The sequence below is a fragment of the Acanthochromis polyacanthus genome, chromosome 15 (assembly GCF_021347895.1).
Source record: "Acanthochromis polyacanthus isolate Apoly-LR-REF ecotype Palm Island chromosome 15, KAUST_Apoly_ChrSc, whole genome shotgun sequence".
Lineage (NCBI taxonomy): Eukaryota > Metazoa > Chordata > Actinopteri > Pomacentridae > Acanthochromis > Acanthochromis polyacanthus.
Genome location: NC_067127.1, coordinates 13,781,000 through 13,799,586, shown reverse-complemented (window position 1 = coordinate 13,799,586; position 18,587 = coordinate 13,781,000). Strand labels below are relative to the sequence as shown.

Here is an 18,587-nt window from a genome sequence, read left to right as displayed (position 1 = left end):
GAATTGCTAATGTCAGATTTTTTGGATGAATTGTTTACACTGTCATCTGATGCAGTGACATAATAGGTAAAAATGTAATTATTATAAGTGTAAAATGTTAACAAGTTTATTTTAATTTAGGCTAATAGCATTAAGCTATGTTAGCTTGCTGTAGTATGTGCTAGCTTAAATTCTGTGCTGCTTTTAGCAAAACATTCCTACTGATTTGACATTGTTTTTAAGTCAGAAACTTAAAGATCAGTGATTGTAAAGCAAACTTATAAATCTTATCCTGTAATTTTAAATTAGTTGCCAATAATTATATTGTTTAAAGAACAATCTGATATATATTTTCTATTAGTGTTAGCTGTCATTTATGTTGCACCTAAAATCATAAAAACAGTTTAAAAAACTGAGAATGTAGTTATTTACATGCTTAAGTAACAGGCTTCTATTGTGACTTTCGGAGGCCTTGTCCCCAGGTCGTGGTGGGGAATGCCCCTTTTCAAATGTACAATTAATTTTGTATTAAAACTATAGTCAGTTCTTATTTATTTACCCTAGGGGGATTTGCAGTGATAAAGGAGCAAAGAGGATGTTGCAAAAGTTCAGGGAACATCAGTAGAGTAATACAACCGAAAAAGGAATATATATATATAAGTACCGCTGACATTATGCAGGCTGTTCAACATGTGAAAATTCAGATATTGCACATATTCCTCTGGATGTGGAAATTAATGATGCTGCACATATCTCTATGTTGAAAGAGTTAATAAAGTACAGATTCTTCCATAGGTAGAAAATATTGATATTGCACAGACTCTTGTATAAGTAAAACAAACTGACACTGATTGTGCACCTATGCATAAGTGCATGTTGCACCAGAATGGAATACATTTTTCTGCGTGCTCTATTGATTGTAAAGTCTTAAAGCAGCAGAAAGATGCTTACATGTACAAATTTAGAGGGTCAATACATCACAACAGACTACAGCTGCGTTATTATGAAAGTAAATGTCAAATCCTGCAAAAGGGGCATTTTTGCAGGACACGAGAACCAGTCATTTTGATCAATATAAACCTGTAACTTTTGCAGAATTTTCTCTTTAGTTTCACAATTTGGTCTCTTGGTCTCTCTTCTTGATACCATGAAGAGCGAAGGAAAAACTCCCATTTTTACCCATTCCATTTAAAATAGGATTACATTTGCTACTGATTGTCTACAAGTGTCTAAATCGACTGGGCACAAAAAAATATCGGAGATATATTTACTAAACACAAGCCTGGAAGGTTTCTCAGACCTGCAGGGAATTTTCAGTTTGTGGTGTCCAGAGTTCAGACCAGACACAGTGATCAATTATTCCATAAAATATGTGTACTTTATTCGCCTACCTTTGAGTCTCCCTCGACCAAACTAGTCTTTAAGCTCTGTAGTAAAATATTGCAGATCTTTTTCCATTGTGTTGTGCCTTGTGCAATATTCTTTGCTGCTAAAAAATCTCAAGGCTCAATGCCTGATAAAGCCACTACGGAGTTCTCAGGCAAAATTTTCCTGTGGGCTTGTATTTACCCACACAACCGTGTTTCCTCAAATTATTTTGTCTTGAAATCTCAGAAACCAACAAGTATTTCTACACTGGAAAACTTCTCTTTCCTAGGTTTGCTGTATTTCAGTAAACCTCTCATGATTTCATAAACTAACATGTTCTTAAAGTATGCACCATGTGAGCATAATGTTAAATAAGGTAGTTTAACTAGAGGACAGTCATTCTGTGTTTCTTTTTTGTGTGTGTGTGTTTTTAGCAGTGTGGGATATTGATCTTATTTGCAAAATAACACAAAATTTATCATCATTATTTTTTAATCATTTTCAATAGTCTTCTATATTAAATTTCTAAAAACAATTTAACTGAAACAATCTAAAATGTGTCGGTTTAACTGGTCTCTCATATTCATGTAACCTGTGATGGGAGGTCATATGGAGACTTCTTTGTGTCTGTTTTCTGACTCATGGATAAACGAGTTCTGTATTTCAGTGAAGACACTGAATCACTTTAGTTAGGATAATGAAGTCCTGCTGCACATTTACACAATCACTGATCACTTGATGTTTGAAGAAATAATATCTACACTATTTTATAGACTCCCTACCTCACCTGTATTCACCATCCTTCTTTCTTGCAAATACATCTCTGCTGAAACACTCTTCAGATAATTGGCGTAATTTAAATGAACACTGGTAGATATACATGTACTCTTGTAGCCCTGGACAACTTCATTCCATTTGAGGTAGCACCTGTCATTTTGAGTCTTACAGAATTACTGACACTTCGTCTTTATAGTAACATCTGAAATAAATCTGTCTTTTTTTGTTCAATGTATTTGTCATGTGATGGAACTGCTCTACAGCTTATGAGACAGCAGATTCAACCTGACCTTTACATGTTTAAGATTAAACATGTTTTCTGTCCTTCTGTCCTTCCTGAACGAAACAAAGGGAAAAGTTCAACTGTTAAATTACGTGTGGAATGTCCTTGTATCTCCTTCCACAGTTAATGGGGCACCTCCTAATAAAGACCAAGCTGCAGCTCCCAAACTTTTAGCTGCAGCCCCTGAAACATAGCCGGCTGCTACACCCAAACTGCAGCCTACAGCAGGTGAAAATTCACCGCTGAAACTATTGCATGCCAAGCTGGCTCAGAAACTACTATATGTTATAAAGAAAACATCAGGGTGACGTCTGAAAATACAGACATGATATTAAATTGGGGTCATAAAAATATTTGGGGCTTTTTGCAACTTTATATTCTCCTCATCTCATAACCCATCAAAACGATCAGGTTTGTGATTTTGTTGTCTCATTTAGGCATAACTCGCACAGTTAAGTAGCTTTATTCTCTTGTCTTGGAACATCCTCTGTTATAGCACAATCTTAATCTCAACAAGACAGCGAACCACCACCTGCTGCATCATCCATCCATCCATTCTCTATACATATATCATTAGGGTCGCGGGGGGTACTGGAGCCTATCTCAGCTGACTCAGGCCTGGACAGGTCACCAGTCTGTCGCAGGGCTACATATGCAGACAGACAATCACACTCACATTCACACCTATGGGCAATTTAGAGTCATCAATCAATTAACCTCAGCATATTTTTGGACTGTGGGAGGAAGCCGGAGTGCCCGGAGAAAACCCATGCATGCACAGGGAGAACATGCAAACTCCATGCAGAAAGATCCCGGGCTTAGGCTGGGACTCAAACCGGGGATCTTCTTGCTGCAAGGCAAAAGTGCTAACCACTATTCCACTGCTGCTGCATCAGATTCTCTGATATATCTGAATGACAGTCTCATCCCCTTCAGCTCCTACCATCTAAGTCGTAGCGCACTTTGCTTTATCAAGACATTTTTAGCTTCTATAGCATCATGTTCCCTCTTCATGCCTATCACAGTACAGCCTGCTTTGATACACAGCTGGTAACAGCTGCACTGTTCATGTCATCATTACGCAGTTGTTTGCAGCCATATTGTTTCTGCAAGATTTACTCTTTGGTAATATTTAAACCTGAGATGCATATATTTTGATTAATTTGAAACTGGATGCTGTTCAATAGGATTCAGCTTTGTGTTTACACGGCTGATGAAATGGTCAATGCTTAAATTCAGTTGTTTGTGCTTCTACTGGGTAGTTTATTCTTTTCATCACCAGGAAATTGAATTGGGTGGAAAAAAACATAACAACTGCATTATTTATTTTTAGATTTCTCTCTCTCTTTCTTTGTACCCATGTCTACATCAGGTGTATGTTTGTATTTCACTGCACACTGCCCATCTTCAGATTCCTGCATACTCACATAATGAACTAAGCAGAAGGGAGGGTAGTATTATTTGAATGGGGATAGTGCAGAAAGCCTCTATTGTCATTCTGTTTTTACCCTTTGCTAAATATGTTTTACATGAGCCACCTTTTTATTATGTAACATCTGTGCAAAGCTATTTTCTTTTTTTATATGCAGTACTAGAAAGGAAATACAAGCAGAAAAGCAAAGGAAGCTCAGTCTGGCGAACAAAAGGTGGCTAAATTGAAAAGTCTGATCTTAACAAACATAGTACATTTCTGTTAAAATGGGAGACCTGATGCTATTATATAGAACTGATGTCATATTAATTGTGTACTTTGAGTCAATTATTATCCATTCTTCCCATCCTTGTGATATAATACAAATAATGTTGAATATTAACAAAATCCTATTTCTTGTGGCGGGTCATGTAGAGGTTTTTAAGCATGACATGTTGTTCAACACCTATGACTAAAACCGTAAAATGATGTTACATCATCGAATTTGCAGCTGCACAGAAAACGTTCAATGCAGAACATAATGTTTGGGGGTTTTTTCACTGTGAATTTCCCCTGTAGTCCTGAAAATGTGCAGGGATGCATGGGGTTCTCCTGCAAGCGTGTCTGCACACAAACGCCCCCTGTTGCTCGTTGCCTGGAAGAGTGTTGTGTGGCTTGGTCTAAGCCACTATATGTTTTCTTTTCCCATTTACACAGCCTGAGCTGTGTATGAACACTTGATGTTTTGTTCACTGTACAGACAGCAAGCAGACTGTAAGGAGATTTTTGCCAAAAGGTAAATTGGATAAGAATGACTTCCTATACCATTACTGACTGTTTCCATGTTGAGGCTTCAAGAATAAAGACAGAATAAAGTTGTGGCACTGAAGCAAACCATTCTGCCAGCATTGATTTTTACTTTGAAAGAGATAGATAGAGAGGAATAGGCTACATTAGAAAGGTGTAGGGAGACAGAGGACGAAGCAGAAACTAGAAGAAAGACTAGACACGGTGTTACCATAACCAGTTGGATTTGATGTTGTATTATGAAGACAGGATATTTTTACAGACACTCTCACAAACTTGTGCCTCTCTCCCATAGAATCTAATAGTGAAAAAGGGATGATGTTGTATTAAACACATTAAAATACATAAACATATCTACCAAGGAGGTAGGTAGGTATGTTTGTGAGTTTACAAGTTTGTGTGGGTCACAAACTTGTGGACCCACACAAATAAAATTTCACAGGAATATGTTTGCATGCTACACAATAACTTTAAGCTTGTAAATAAACTTTGTAATGTAATTTACCTGAAAGATTAGGCATTGAAATATCTGTGACCACAATGCTACTTACTTCCCCAGTAGAATACAATAGTGAAAAGGGAAGAGGTGAAAGCAGGTGACAACTTCGTGGGTGTAGGGGAACAGAAACTCAAATGTTCTGCATATTGACTCTGGAGGTCTAACATGGTAGACTATACCTATTTACATGCATTTAGTTTAATTATAACATTACATATTGCTCATGTACATTTTTATACACATTGTTGCTGTATAATTTAGTCTGTTACATCAGTAAAATAATGTGTTGCATAGAAATGAATGAACACGTGAAGACAGATATATGAACAGGATAGCTCAAGTGACACATATTGACTCTAAGTACATTTTGCTTTATATAAAAACTTCTTGCACCAACGTGCCTTGTTCATTAAACACCCAAACACACATATCAAAGGGCAGGGAGTTGGAGCATGTATGGTCCATCATGTCTGCTGTAACCTCAATGGGTCTGATTAAAGAAGCAGATGTATGCAGAACTAGGCCATGATAATTTTGCTATTTGGAGCCTGCCTCTTCATAAACCAGAATCTCAGCTCTCAACATGTTTTACATTCTGCATATCTGTGTTGTCATCCTCCCTCCATTGACGACCCTTTTCTCCAGTGATCCACAATAGCGAAGTGACGCCTTATTGCTGGGAATAGAAACAGGCCTGACTACCTGAGAAGAGAGAGGAGGAAGCCCTGACGTCACACGATCGTCGTCGTCGCCACATCACTTGCTGCCTTCATGGGCCGTTCAGACCTCGGAAATGTGACAACGGCAGTTTTAGATGCCTTTTATACTGGTGGGATTTTCGGAAATTATTACAAAAATGGAAGTAATATATTGACGCAAAGCGCCTATTTGTTCTTTTGTGCTTGTACTTGTCACGAGTTTGGAAGTGGCGCAGAGTATTTAATATAAAAGTGTGAAAATGCTGTTGTTGCCATCGGGTCACTTGAAAATTCCCGATTACACATGAACGCCTCAAGTGCCACAGCAGGTTTCGCGAAGGGGGAAGAGAATCCTCATTTGAGCTTTGTCTATTAACAACATCCCTCTCTGTAGCTTATATTCCGTTCAAGTAACACGTTTCTTTCTACTAAAGTAACACCGTAACTGCGAGGTGGTAAACCTCTCGAAGATGCTTCAGTCTCTCGCCAGCAATTCCTGCGTGCGTTTGATACAGAGTCACAAATCGACGTGGTATTTTGTCTCCCTGGTCTTGGGGTATCTTCTGTATCTCATATTCGGCGCCGTCGTCTTCTCGTCGGTCGAGCTGCCGTATGAAGACCTGCTTCGCCAGGAGCTGAGGGCCGTCAAGAAGCAGTTCCTCCAGGAGCACGAATGTCTCTCCGAGGAGCGTCTGGAGCATTTCCTGAAGAAAGCCCTGGAGGCCAGTAACTATGGGGTTTCCATTCTCAATAACGCCTCGGCTAACTGGAACTGGGACTTCACCTCTGCGCTGTTTTTTGCGAGCACGGTGCTGTCCACCACAGGTAGGTGTCGGTCACTGCTGGCCCTGGGCACTGGGGGTGATGCTGAGGTCGGTCAGGTGCGCAGCAGAACATAGGACAGATATTTATACTGTGTTTCTACTGTACTGTAACACTGAAGGCTTGATAACAAAGCTTTGTTTTTGCCTGAGTTATGCATTAGGCCACACAAGCTTAGCCTAGCCTTAATTACATGCACCTGAAGTGAGGTACTGAAAATTTGTCAGCACTTTTATATATATTACTTCATGTTTATCCCTGAGTTTAGCTTCATCTTCAAAAACAAGACCAAAATACACAAATACATCCTCCTATCTTGCATTTGTTTGCATGATGATCACTGTCTTGAAGCTGACCCAGCCTTTGATAAATACAACATTGCTGTAAGAGAGCAACCCTCTTGCAAAGTCCGCTTGATTTCTACTGTATTCCAGGCAGAAGCAGGCCAGTGTCAGTGACAGACAGCTTGACACAGCGTCTATGTCAACATCATCATCTTATTAACCTCCCCCTCAAGGTAGTGTTCTAATTTAGACAAACCCTTTGGACAAATTGTTTTGTATACTTCGTCTTAAGGCGTTCCGGCAAGGTGAGCAGCAGTTGTCTTCTGTTGTCCAGCATTGCATAAAAAGCTTGCAGATACTTGTCAGTCTTGAGACGTAAAGAACTTCAATCTGACCACATTGCAATGGTTTATCTGTGAGGTTTCAACATACAGGGTCATGTAGATATCATGTGTGCTAGTTAACTCTTTGCTTCTTGTTTAAATCTCAGCAAATTTGATGACTAAACAGACTTGGCAGACATATAGACCAGAAGGAGCTCTGAGTCTTTGTAATTGTGTTTCATTTTGGCAGAATCTTGATCATATTTATTACAAACCAACTTTGTTCATCAGCATTATGACAGACATGCTACAAAATGCATTTCTAGAGACCTTTGTGGTGTTTATTTATGTCTCACCAGCTTTAGAAGGGCAGGGCCCAGTGTCCAGCCTTACATTCAACCTATTCTGAACAGGGATTGTAATGTATAAATAACAAGCAGAAGCTGAAGGTCCGTAGTTTGGGTTTTTTCCAAAACTTTCATAACAAGGACTCGCACGTTAACCTCCTGATTTGCACATTTATGTTAGTGAACCATGGCATTTTTAAGCCTCTTGTTAGGTTTGATTCACGTAAACACGCCAGGTTTTTATACCTTCTTCACCCCAATGCCACGTAACTCCAAAGCTACTCTCAGTTATTGTCCTCCATTTGCCTGTAACTGTCTTAACTGGGTTGGTACCTTATTTTTTGGGTTTTATTTCAGTTTAATGACTGTCTAGTTAATGATTCTGTTTATGATAGATTTACTTGTCGGTGAAACTGTTACCAGGACGTTGCTCAGCGTGAGCATGTTCGCTCAGCCAATGTATTAATAAAGCCAAAAACACACTGCGTTCCAAAACCTTGTGGAGGAAGCAATGTTGGAATTATTGTATGCATGTTAAAAAAAAACAAAACAGGAAGACCGCAGATATTTGGAGCATGTTACAGACATTCCTGTTTTGTTCACCGAGTAATCATGACACAGCATGTCACCATTAAATACAACTAAGGTCCAATTGTATAAAATAGACACAGGTACAATATGATTGTGTACTTATTAATCCAGTTTGTAGGGGAGTGTGGTACATAAAATCTGTCCTATGACTCATTTCACACCTGATAGGAAAAAAAACAGACTGTGAGAACATTGTTTGACAGTTATAATGGAAGTCTACTAGAAACATGTTACGCTTTCATCGTAATCTCTGACAGCAGCAGCTTTTGAGATTATAACTGACACATTGTCTGTGGTTTTTGCTTTTTTCATACAGGATATGGTCACACAGCCCCACTGTCAGATGGAGGAAAGGCCTTCTGTATTATATACTCAGTGATTGGTATCCCCTTCACCCTCCTTTTCCTGACTGCTGTGGTGCAGAGGATCATGGTGTTCAGCACACGGAGGCCCATCATGTACATCCACACACGCTGGGGCTTTTCCAAGCCGCTGGTTGCCATTGTTCACGCCACTCTGCTCGCCACATTGGCCGTCTCTTGCTTCTTTCTCATCCCTGCTGCCATTTTCTCAGCGCTGGAAGAGAACTGGAACTTCCTGGAGTCCTTCTACTTCTGTTTCATTTCTCTCAGCACCATCGGCCTGGGCGACTACGTGCCTGGAGAGGCTGCTAACCAGAAGTTCAGAGAGTTCTACAAAGTGGGAATCACTGGTGAGTGCTGAATTTCTTTCATTTACAGATCTTTCAATGGCCTAATGTCAGATCACAAGTTGATTCTGCTGCTTATTGGGGTTTTTAATGATACTATGTGAGACATTTCAAACCATTTCTATCATTTTCACATTTGATCTGATATTTTGTTATAATTACAATTACCAAAAGATATTATTGTATTAATGATATTATTCTTGGTGCCTGTGTTTCTCATAAACCCTTCTACTCTCTGTTGTAAAGAGGATATCACTTGTACTTTCTAAGTTAGCGCTGAATATCTTCTTCCTTGTTTGAGCTATAAAGCAATAAAAAAGCCACCACACATCATATAGAATTTGTGTCTCACTATTTAACATACGGTATGGTAATGGTGTCCGTTTGTTCAAGTGTCTCAGTGGCTCAGAAATAATGCTGTGATGATTTACTGTTGTGATAATATCCCTTGTAGCAGGTTTATGATGGTGAACTTCGATCTTTTCAGTGTGACATAGTCAGCTGGGGCTATTCTTTGACCCATTTTGTAATACCTTGATTACAAAGTGTGTAACACTTACATAAAACTACATATACACAGAAAGGATCCGTACTAGTGCTTTCCTAAGAACAATTTTATATCTTTGAAGACAAATGGGTCACAAAACAGCTCAGGTCATAGACAGGTGGAGTTAAAAACATATTTTTTTTTTTACTCCCCTGATAGATAAAGTAGGAATTAGCACTATCTTGGTCTTTAAAATGGGACATTATTTCCAATTTATAAAACTGCAACTGAACAAATTATTGTTATTAGACATTATTCACCTGCATTCTCACATTAGTGTCAAGGAAATTTCCCCTATAGGCAGCTTTCATTTCTGCACTCTACTGCAAATTTATAAACGATGCAAAGCTCATTGAAATGGTTCAGATCTAGCAGCTAATATGTCTGCTGCCGAGAAAGCAACATTTTCCTATGTATTTAAAGCCATATTAGGCAGTCAGATAGACCAAGATGGGAGCAGTGCTAAAAAAAAATGGGCCATGACCTACTGGAAAACAAGAGGCATGTCTACATTTACTGGATGACATGTAGAACTTGCTGCCAGCAGCACAGTTGACGCTAATAGTGAATAGAATAAAAGAGAAGAAAAAAAAACAGGAGTCTTGACAAGCTGTGGGTGTGCGCGAATGTCGAACGCTACTCCTGTGAACCGTCTCCAGCATGTGTGATGTGGGTGTGTGGCGCGCAGCAGAGACGTCATTCTGTAGGCGCAATGTGTCAGTCTGTAGGTGGAGAGAAGGCTCTCACAGAATGTGTTTGTATGCATGAATGGCCTCAGACACATCTGAACGACTTCCTCTACGAAGGATCGTGTCGGAAGTGACATCACCAGTATTAATGTTTGAGGGACTGAAACAAAAGAACCAAACCACAGTTTGAATCACAAATAATGAACACTTTGTCTCCCTTACTGGCATTACTTTTTGTTTAGATCTTATTTTTGCTGCTTTAATTATTTGCATTTAGGATGTGGCACTACAAAGACTGACACTAAAGAAAAGACTGTCGTTTAAATGCAAAAATACAGTAAAATATCTCAAGTCTCACAAACGCCAGACTATATTTTTCCAGGATAAGGGGACTTCCAATAGAGCAGCTATAAATGAAAGTAATAGTATGTTCAGGTGCTGGTCTAGACCCACCTTACAGGGGATTTTGAGCATTGACCTAAGTGGTTTCCCTTTGTTTCTCTTTCAATTAGCTATCCACTGCCCTCTTGTGACAGTGCATAAAACAACAGGGTTTTGGACAATAGTGAAGAAATGCATTGTTTGTGTTTCACCAAAAGAGTGACATGCACAAATTATGAGCAGCTACCATGTTAAAATTACAACATTATAAAAGTAATGTCTATAAAATTTCACAAGGATACAAAAGGATTAACTCGTGTAATTTTATGCCATCCACCAAAACTACATGATGCATTCTAAAAACATATTTAAATCCAGAGAAATGTGAGAATGATTTCATATCAGGGTTGCTATAGAAACTGTTTTTAATATGGCGTTAATAACACTTCTCACTGCAGGTCATTTCTCATTATAATCCCTGCTTTTATTTTATCTCTTCAGTCTACTTGATCCTGGGTCTGATAGTCATGCTGGTGGTGCTGGAGACCTTCTGCGAGCTTCAGCAGCTGAAACAACTGAGGAAAATGTTCTACCTCAAGAAGGAGAAGCCGCAGGACCGCATCGCTATTTTGGAACACGACCACCTGTCCTTCACCACCGTGTCCAACAGAACCACGCCCCACAGCGACGAAAAATCCCAGCAGTTTGTTAGTGTCCCAACTCTGGCCTCTCCCAATGATGACCCTATGATCCAGTAAACGTCGGCGTAAGCACATAACAAAGGAGGGAAATATGAAAGCAGGGGGTAATGCACGCAAGAGTAGAGGTAGTACATAGAATGTGTAGATCACCGTCTCAGCTGTAGGCATTCTGCAACACTCAGCCCTGCAAATTTAGTAGTAGAACTGGCTGAGAATACTCAGATCAAGCAAACAGTCTTATCTAGAAAACCACAATACTGACAATATAGTATTACACAGCAGAGATGAAATTTAGGTACATTAATAAAGGAGACAATTAATATTTTAACAATGATTATGAGTACAAAGTCAGGGATAAAAGAAAAGGCTTCTGCTGTATTTATGACTCACAGAAACTAAGCGCCTTTATGAGCTGCATTATTTATTGCATAATTAGGAATACTTTACAGAATAATTGGTCTCTCAAATCTAGCAGGAATGCAGGACAGATCTCTGTTGTCTGTCGCAAAATAGTACATAAATATGTATGCATCTTATAAATAGGGATGCTTGACAGGTATGTGGAATGTACATAATCGGGTAGATGTTTTAAATGTACAGTACAGTGGCACTTTGAATTATCACACCTGCTACAGATGAGCCAAAGTGTAGCCAGAACATACAAACATCTGCAAGTAAACAACTGTCATTTCAGTGAACTTTGAGTTGTTTAATTGTAATGTATCTTCACAACCTTTTTTGAATTTTGTTTTTTGAGTGGTTTGCGATTGGTGCAATCTAGTCCGTTTGCTGCTGTGTAAGCTCTGCAGCGCTTTATTGCATTCCTAGCAGTTGAATTGGCTCCTATTGATTTTTTTTTTTTTTTAAGTTTCAGGGCCCTGCTTCTGCATAATGTGGGTCACAATTGACTGAAAGGGAGGATACAGTTTGAAAGGAGGGACAATGAATCATGTTTCTGTGCAATAAACAAGGCAGAGTTCAGAAGAGTTCATAAAAGCATGCTATTTTTAAAAAGTGAAAGCAGGCTTTGCTCCAGGAGCTTCCAAGAAGAAACAATATACTCCATGTGTAAGGACAGAGATATGTTTTGTAGCATCTTTGGGCCATCTTTATAGAGGTGTTGACTATTCCGGTCGCTGTCCACATTGTCACATTTCATCGTGAGGGAAAATATTTTCTCATGTTGCAGTGCTGTTTCAGAGTCATCCATGTGTGAAGCACTATAATTTATTGATTTCGTCTGAATGGCTTAATGTGTGCTGGACTGTGTGAAAAGGGAAGCGAGGCTAGCCCAGCTTGTAAAGGGAACTACAGAGGGCTGGCCTGTTGCATTTTACCGTCAACGAAGAGAGCTCTGTTTGGTATAGAAAAAATAACGGTTGGGGGTTCTCTGAAAGAACGGAGTTCAGATTTCATCCATGAAAACGGCAGATATTTTTATTCAAACAGCACTTCTTGTGGATGATCTGTAAAAGCTTGAGATTTGCTCTAAGCTCGTAAAGCATTTGGTTGAACTGTTTTACTGTATTTGCTAAATTTGAATGTAGAATTGTATATTTTTGAATACGACATAAGGGAAGTTTACAAGATTTTGTGAAGTAATGAAAGCAATTCTGTACTAGAAACGGTACAGTAGGAAAACTTGAACTTGTGATTTCAAGCAGCAGGAGTGCAGCTAGAGCATCCCAGGTCTAACTATATGCCGTGTCAGTTTTAAATCTGCTCGTCAAACTAGAACCACATTCAATAATTAAAGCGGTGGATATACACGCTTGCAAGTTTTTATGAGATATCGCTCCTCTGTCTAGTTTTAAGAATACATCTCTTAGTTGAGGAAAAAGTTTTTTTTTCAAAAGGAATAATTTCAAGTCAGTATCCGTCCTCTGATATTCCGCTTTGTGCAAAGACGACCACACAGAGTGTGGACAACATTGTCCTGTAGTGACAATGTTTTTGACATTTTTTATTTTGTAGTACATATTACAAGGGAAATGTTCATTGTTAATTAATTTTAACAATGTCACAGTCTTAGTAAGGAGTTGAAGTTCTGACCTCATTTTCTCTGGTACATTTACACATCAAGACAACATCGCAGCTTTTTTTAAAAGTCTTGAATGTCATGTTTTTTAATGCTTTTTGCTAAAGCAAGATTTGAGGCCTGGTCACGGCGCAGCTTTAGTCATTGCTGCCCTGGTTTATTGGAAACATTTCCATAAAGGTGAGCTCAAGCAAGGCATCATTGTCGCTTGTAAAATTAGCTTTGACTGTGTCATCATTTGATTCACTCACTGATCTTTAATATTTTATGGATCTGTTCTTTTTTTTTATTTTAACCATTCTGGGCCTTCATGTGAAACAGTGATATCATTCAGTTTTCCTGCTGAGAAGAAAGAGAACTTCAATTTTGCAAGCATGTGTTCTCTCTTTTACTGTAAGATGTTTCACTGTTTTGTAGATACCTTAAATACATTGATGTCAAGGCTTTGCTCCTGCAGCGCTACTATTTTCAGCAGTGTTTGTTTTCATGCGCATACAGTTTGTCTTGAATGTGAAAGCTGTCAGGAAAAGTAGTTCTAGTTTTGTTCAGGGAATACACATTGTGTAAAGGATTACAAATGGAAGCACACTGACATTATTTATTTATGCTGCCAAGACAGACATGTCTGGAACTTTTGTAATCATAGCTTTTTGTAGATTTCATATCTCTTCTGTTGTCGTGGTGGATACTGTAGATTGATATGCACAGTTCAGTATTTCATTGTTGCAATACCGACATTGTAATACAGGGTTGCAATGGAGTAGTAAGGTTTTTATGTGAAATTCATTTTGTCATAAGAAACAAACACATGAACTGTATACCAGTGTGTCTTCAATAAAGTGTTGGTTTCATTTTATTCTATTGTTAATCTGACTTTTTCTTCAGTCATTTTATTCCTTTGACTCTTATCCAGAGCTGCTGCTGTGCGCTGAATGCTGAAATAGGTACTGACACTGGCTGATTCAGCTCATGAGAAACGTGCTCTGATGTAAGCTCACAGCAACGCAGGATTATATAACATGAAATTTCTGTAAAACTGTACCTCAAATGAATTCAAGTAAAGGTGAGGGACGTGGACAGTTGGCAGGCTTCTGAGCACAGAAAGGCATGTGGATGAATTGGAAAGAAGAGCAGAACAAACAACAACGGATGTTTGATGATTATCTGTGGGGTCTTGGGTGGCTTTTAAAAAAAAATGTTGAATACACTAGGTGTATCTTTTATCCCATCTTTGAAATTGAAATGGAGGTAGACGTTCGGCACATCCTTATTGCCATCACAGAGGAGCAGTAATTGAAGTTAGAGGTGAACAGAAGCCTCAGATATCCCAGCTAGTGACTGAATGGAAGATCATTTCCTTTTAAACAGTGATGAGACTGATTATATGGGGCGCTTCATAAGAGAGAGGGCATTGTTGGCTGTTGAAAGACACTGATTTATTATGGGAACTTGTGAACAATATTACACAAGGCTTTTGAATTTGTAGAACATATAGCAAGTTTGGGATGACAACATAGTATCTGGCCTAAAGAAACATACACAACAAACATAACGCTGCTCTTACTGTTCATTTATTTTGTTTCTTCATCTGCCAGTTCTGATGTGATGCTTTCCAACATCACCCCGATGCTGTAGAGCATATTGTGTTTTGTAGCTACGGGCTGCGTATGCCTCTCTAAAGAAAGTAAATTTAATTGTGCAAAGCTTTTGTTTTATTCAGTAGCCGTATTCCTTATCGAAGAGAAGTGTAATTACCTTCGACATGCAGGCTCCTCTCGCTGCAGAGCCACTGAGCCGACATCCACGTTCTCAAGTTTAACTACACGCTCAAAAAAAAGATGGGGGAAGGCAGCTTGTACACTTGCTCGCAGCAAGTATTTATTGGATGCACACTGTGAGAACACGATTACCTGTGGGTGCACAGTAATTGGAAATAACTGTCAAGGATGTCAGCTAGTTTGATACAGAACACTGTGTTGCGAATCAACACCAAATAGCAATCGTGTTCATTTGTGTGATCTAATTACAACGAAGCACCGTAAACTTATTAAAACCAGTATTTTAAAGTTTATGATCAGCTTAAATTTAAATGGCATTTTCTGCATTTCTTTAACTTTGCATATAATTTACAGAACAATGTGCAAGCGACAGTCACCCTCTTTGCTTTCGTGCACTGCAAATTTTGTTTTATTTTGTTTATGTAACAACATTTGGAATATGGACAATGATCAATGGATCCCTGAACCGAGCCTTCTCTATGGGAAAATCTGAATGTTCATTCATCACAGGCAAACTGTAGGGTTCATCAAAAATGCTCCTGTGTAGTTTAATTCATCAGCAGGTGGTAATACATTTTCCAGATTTCCCTGTAGTTGCTAGCTGTTCCTTTGCTTTCCTTTGCAGCAGGTTGGCATGTGTACAACTGGCTCGACAGTGACCAAACAGAACCACGTTTCAAAGCCTGCTACATGAAGGTGTAGGTTCATGCCTGTAAGAAAACAAAGCTGAATTAAAAGGGGAGACAGCATTCCCTTGCTGGAAATGAAACATTCTGCATGCACAAGCAAAGTCTGAGCTTACAGCAGAGTGACATTGCATTTGCTGACTGCAGAGACTCCAACATAATACCTTGTAACTGTGGCATGCGGCCAAGTACAGTACACCCATATTTTATTGCTTCTTCTCATGCTTCACCCTGTGTCTCCTTTATTTGCCTTTAACTTGGACCCAAACACAAACTCATGCATGGTATACGATTCTCAGAAGACAGAGCCAGGCTGTCAGTCAGGAGTGTAAAGGGGCAGAACAGGACAGTCCCCGAAGGCTCATCTTTCTACACCTGACTGGAATCAATCAGCAGCCTCTTGTCATTAATATTGCTATTTGATCTTTTTGCATGATTCATATGCTCAAATTTGACTACTTGAGCTTGAATTCCTGAGATAAAAATGATTTCAATTTGCTTCTCAACCCTTTATTGAAGGTGCGAAATGATTGCACTCATTGTAAAGATGTTTTTTCCGGAATCCTGATGTGGAGTCAGTCGCATCAGTGCACAAATAATGCAAGACTGATGAAACGTGGATGCATGGATCAAAAACGCACTCTGGCAAAGCCCCAGAGTAATACACAGTGCAGAAACACCCAGAGAACCATTCTGAAATGCTTGACATTTCATCTGTCAGGTTGTACAACAAGTCCATTGTTGCGACTTTGGCTCCTCGTGCGGTTTGTGGTCGAGGCTCTCAGGGGTCATCCAGGACGGGGGGTGGGTAGGGCTTCACTGACTGGCATCTACCCTATAGCACCACTTTCTGATGGTGGAGCAACTCTATTTATAACCCACACACTGGGACTATGTGAATGCAGGAAGCCTCAAGCACAAACATTCCCCACTGCCAACTCTATAACTGCTCTCATTTTCTACTGCAAACACAATGTGTGCATTTTGCTGGTGTAAAGGCAGTGGTGACTATAGCTTCTAAATGAAAGTGCAGATTTGTATACGCTATAAAATAAAAACTGAATTGGGCATTTCAGGTTATGTTTGTGCAAGGAAGTCCTGGTTTAAAAATGTACATACTGCTCCAGTTAACTCTGTCTTGAATGTATAAGAGGTGAGACAACCTGACAGGACAAGGAGGGAGGAGAGAAGACAGGAAGGAGCCAATGACAAGAGATGCTGCAGCCATCCTCCAGTGAGAACTCAATTTCTGCAGCGACTCTGATGTTTAGAGAACATCAAGATTTCCGCTTGGCTCCTGTCACATTTCATACAAAGAATTTTCATTTCTGAGGTGCTGGATAACTAACATGAATACACAAAAAGAAGAACCGGAAAAAGCTGTAAACTGCCGTTGTTTTCCCCAGAGTTTACACTTCTGCCGGAAACCATCCCAGGATGAGACATCGTGAGTCAGGATGAAACAGATGGAGAAGCTCTTGGGAATTCAGCAGCACAGTGCACATTCTTTCGTGTTTTTCCGACTTGTCATCCCACTAAAGTTGACATCAGATGTGTGCTTGATGTGCAGGATATGTCGTGGACACTAATTAGATGACAAAAGGCACAGAGCGGTGCCCATTTTAACAACACAAATGGTGTTAAATCACGAGCGCAGGAAGGAACAAAAACTGACTAATTGCCATGTAAGTTATCTAACCCCATAGGAGTGCTGTTACAACAACCTCAACATGGCCTGATTCACAGATTTCTTCATGCCCCACGATTCTCTGAAAATAATTGGTTATAAATATTCAAAAGAAGCAATAGCTTGTTTCAAGTGGCAAATGTCAGACAACCCTCAGGACTTGGAGAAGAAGCGTGGTGCTGAGTTCTCTCTTGACCACATGGGGTGACCAATTACTCCAAATCCCTTTGGCAAACTGGGCAGCTAAAATGCAAAGCAGGGCGGGGAAGTACACACTGTCTTAAACACAAAAAACTGAGGATTTTCATGTTAAAGCCAGTGGACAGATGATTTTTCTAACAGAGGATTGCAGCATATAAATATGCATATGGGAGAAGGAATAAAAAGCAGTATGTTCCTGTGGCAATGAAGACCAGAGTATGTGTTCCAGGCACAAATTGCCTTATTTAAAATAGAAACAAGGCTGTAAATATGTAAGAGTGGTGTATTTCATTTAGAGGGGACCCCAGTTCAGTCACCGATTGCATTTATTTGATGGGTATTTATTAAAAAGCTATACAGAGCAGGATTCGTCATCTGTGAGGATGAAAAACATTCCCCATAACACATTCTGCGAGGACAGTCATCTGAAAAGCTCATCGAAAGTGGCATCCTGGTATTTCGAAGGTGTGCTTTAATAATAATAGCAGCACAAGAGAGAGGGGATTATGTGAGGCGACTTCCAGAACTTTAATCATATATTTTTGTCTTGATATCATTTGTCAGCAGAACTAAAAAGGGAATATCTAATAATGGAAATCAGGGCAGTTAAGGCTGGCCAGAAAAGAAGACAGAGGATGCCAATCTTCACTCCCTGCCCGAGCCGCTTGCCTCGGCAGCAAACTGGTTTATGATGTTGACACATAATGGTGTCAGCAGGACCTCTTGTCCTCAGAGATTCTGCTTGCTGCTCTCCAGCTGTGTGTCAGCCTTACCAATAATGGCACATGAATAACAAATATACCCTAAAGAAATGACACCGGCGGTTGGGACTACAGGGTGCCAAATTCATAAAGGTTGGGTCCTTCTGGTTGGAAAAACATTTTAACAGATACAGCCTTCTTCACCAGCAGAAGAATAGAAGTGTCTCTTTGGGTTGTGACAGTAAATCACTCCTCATGTTGGCATATGCAAATCGAAAAA

At 39.5% G+C, this 18,587-nt stretch overlaps 1 protein-coding gene across 1 annotated transcript; it reads left to right on the top strand.

Annotated features, from left to right (window-relative positions):
* The first annotated feature begins 6,113 nt into the window (after nt 1-6,113).
* kcnk1b (potassium channel, subfamily K, member 1b) lies at nt 6,114-14,110 on the top strand. The gene is made up of 3 exons (XM_022195399.2): nt 6,114-6,647; nt 8,506-8,901; nt 11,017-14,110. Exons 1-3 carry the CDS (start codon nt 6,293-6,295, stop codon nt 11,271-11,273), a joined length of 1,008 nt encoding a protein of 335 aa, XP_022051091.1. The 5' UTR covers nt 6,114-6,292; the 3' UTR covers nt 11,274-14,110.
* Nucleotides 14,111-18,587: the final 4,477 nt, after the last annotated feature.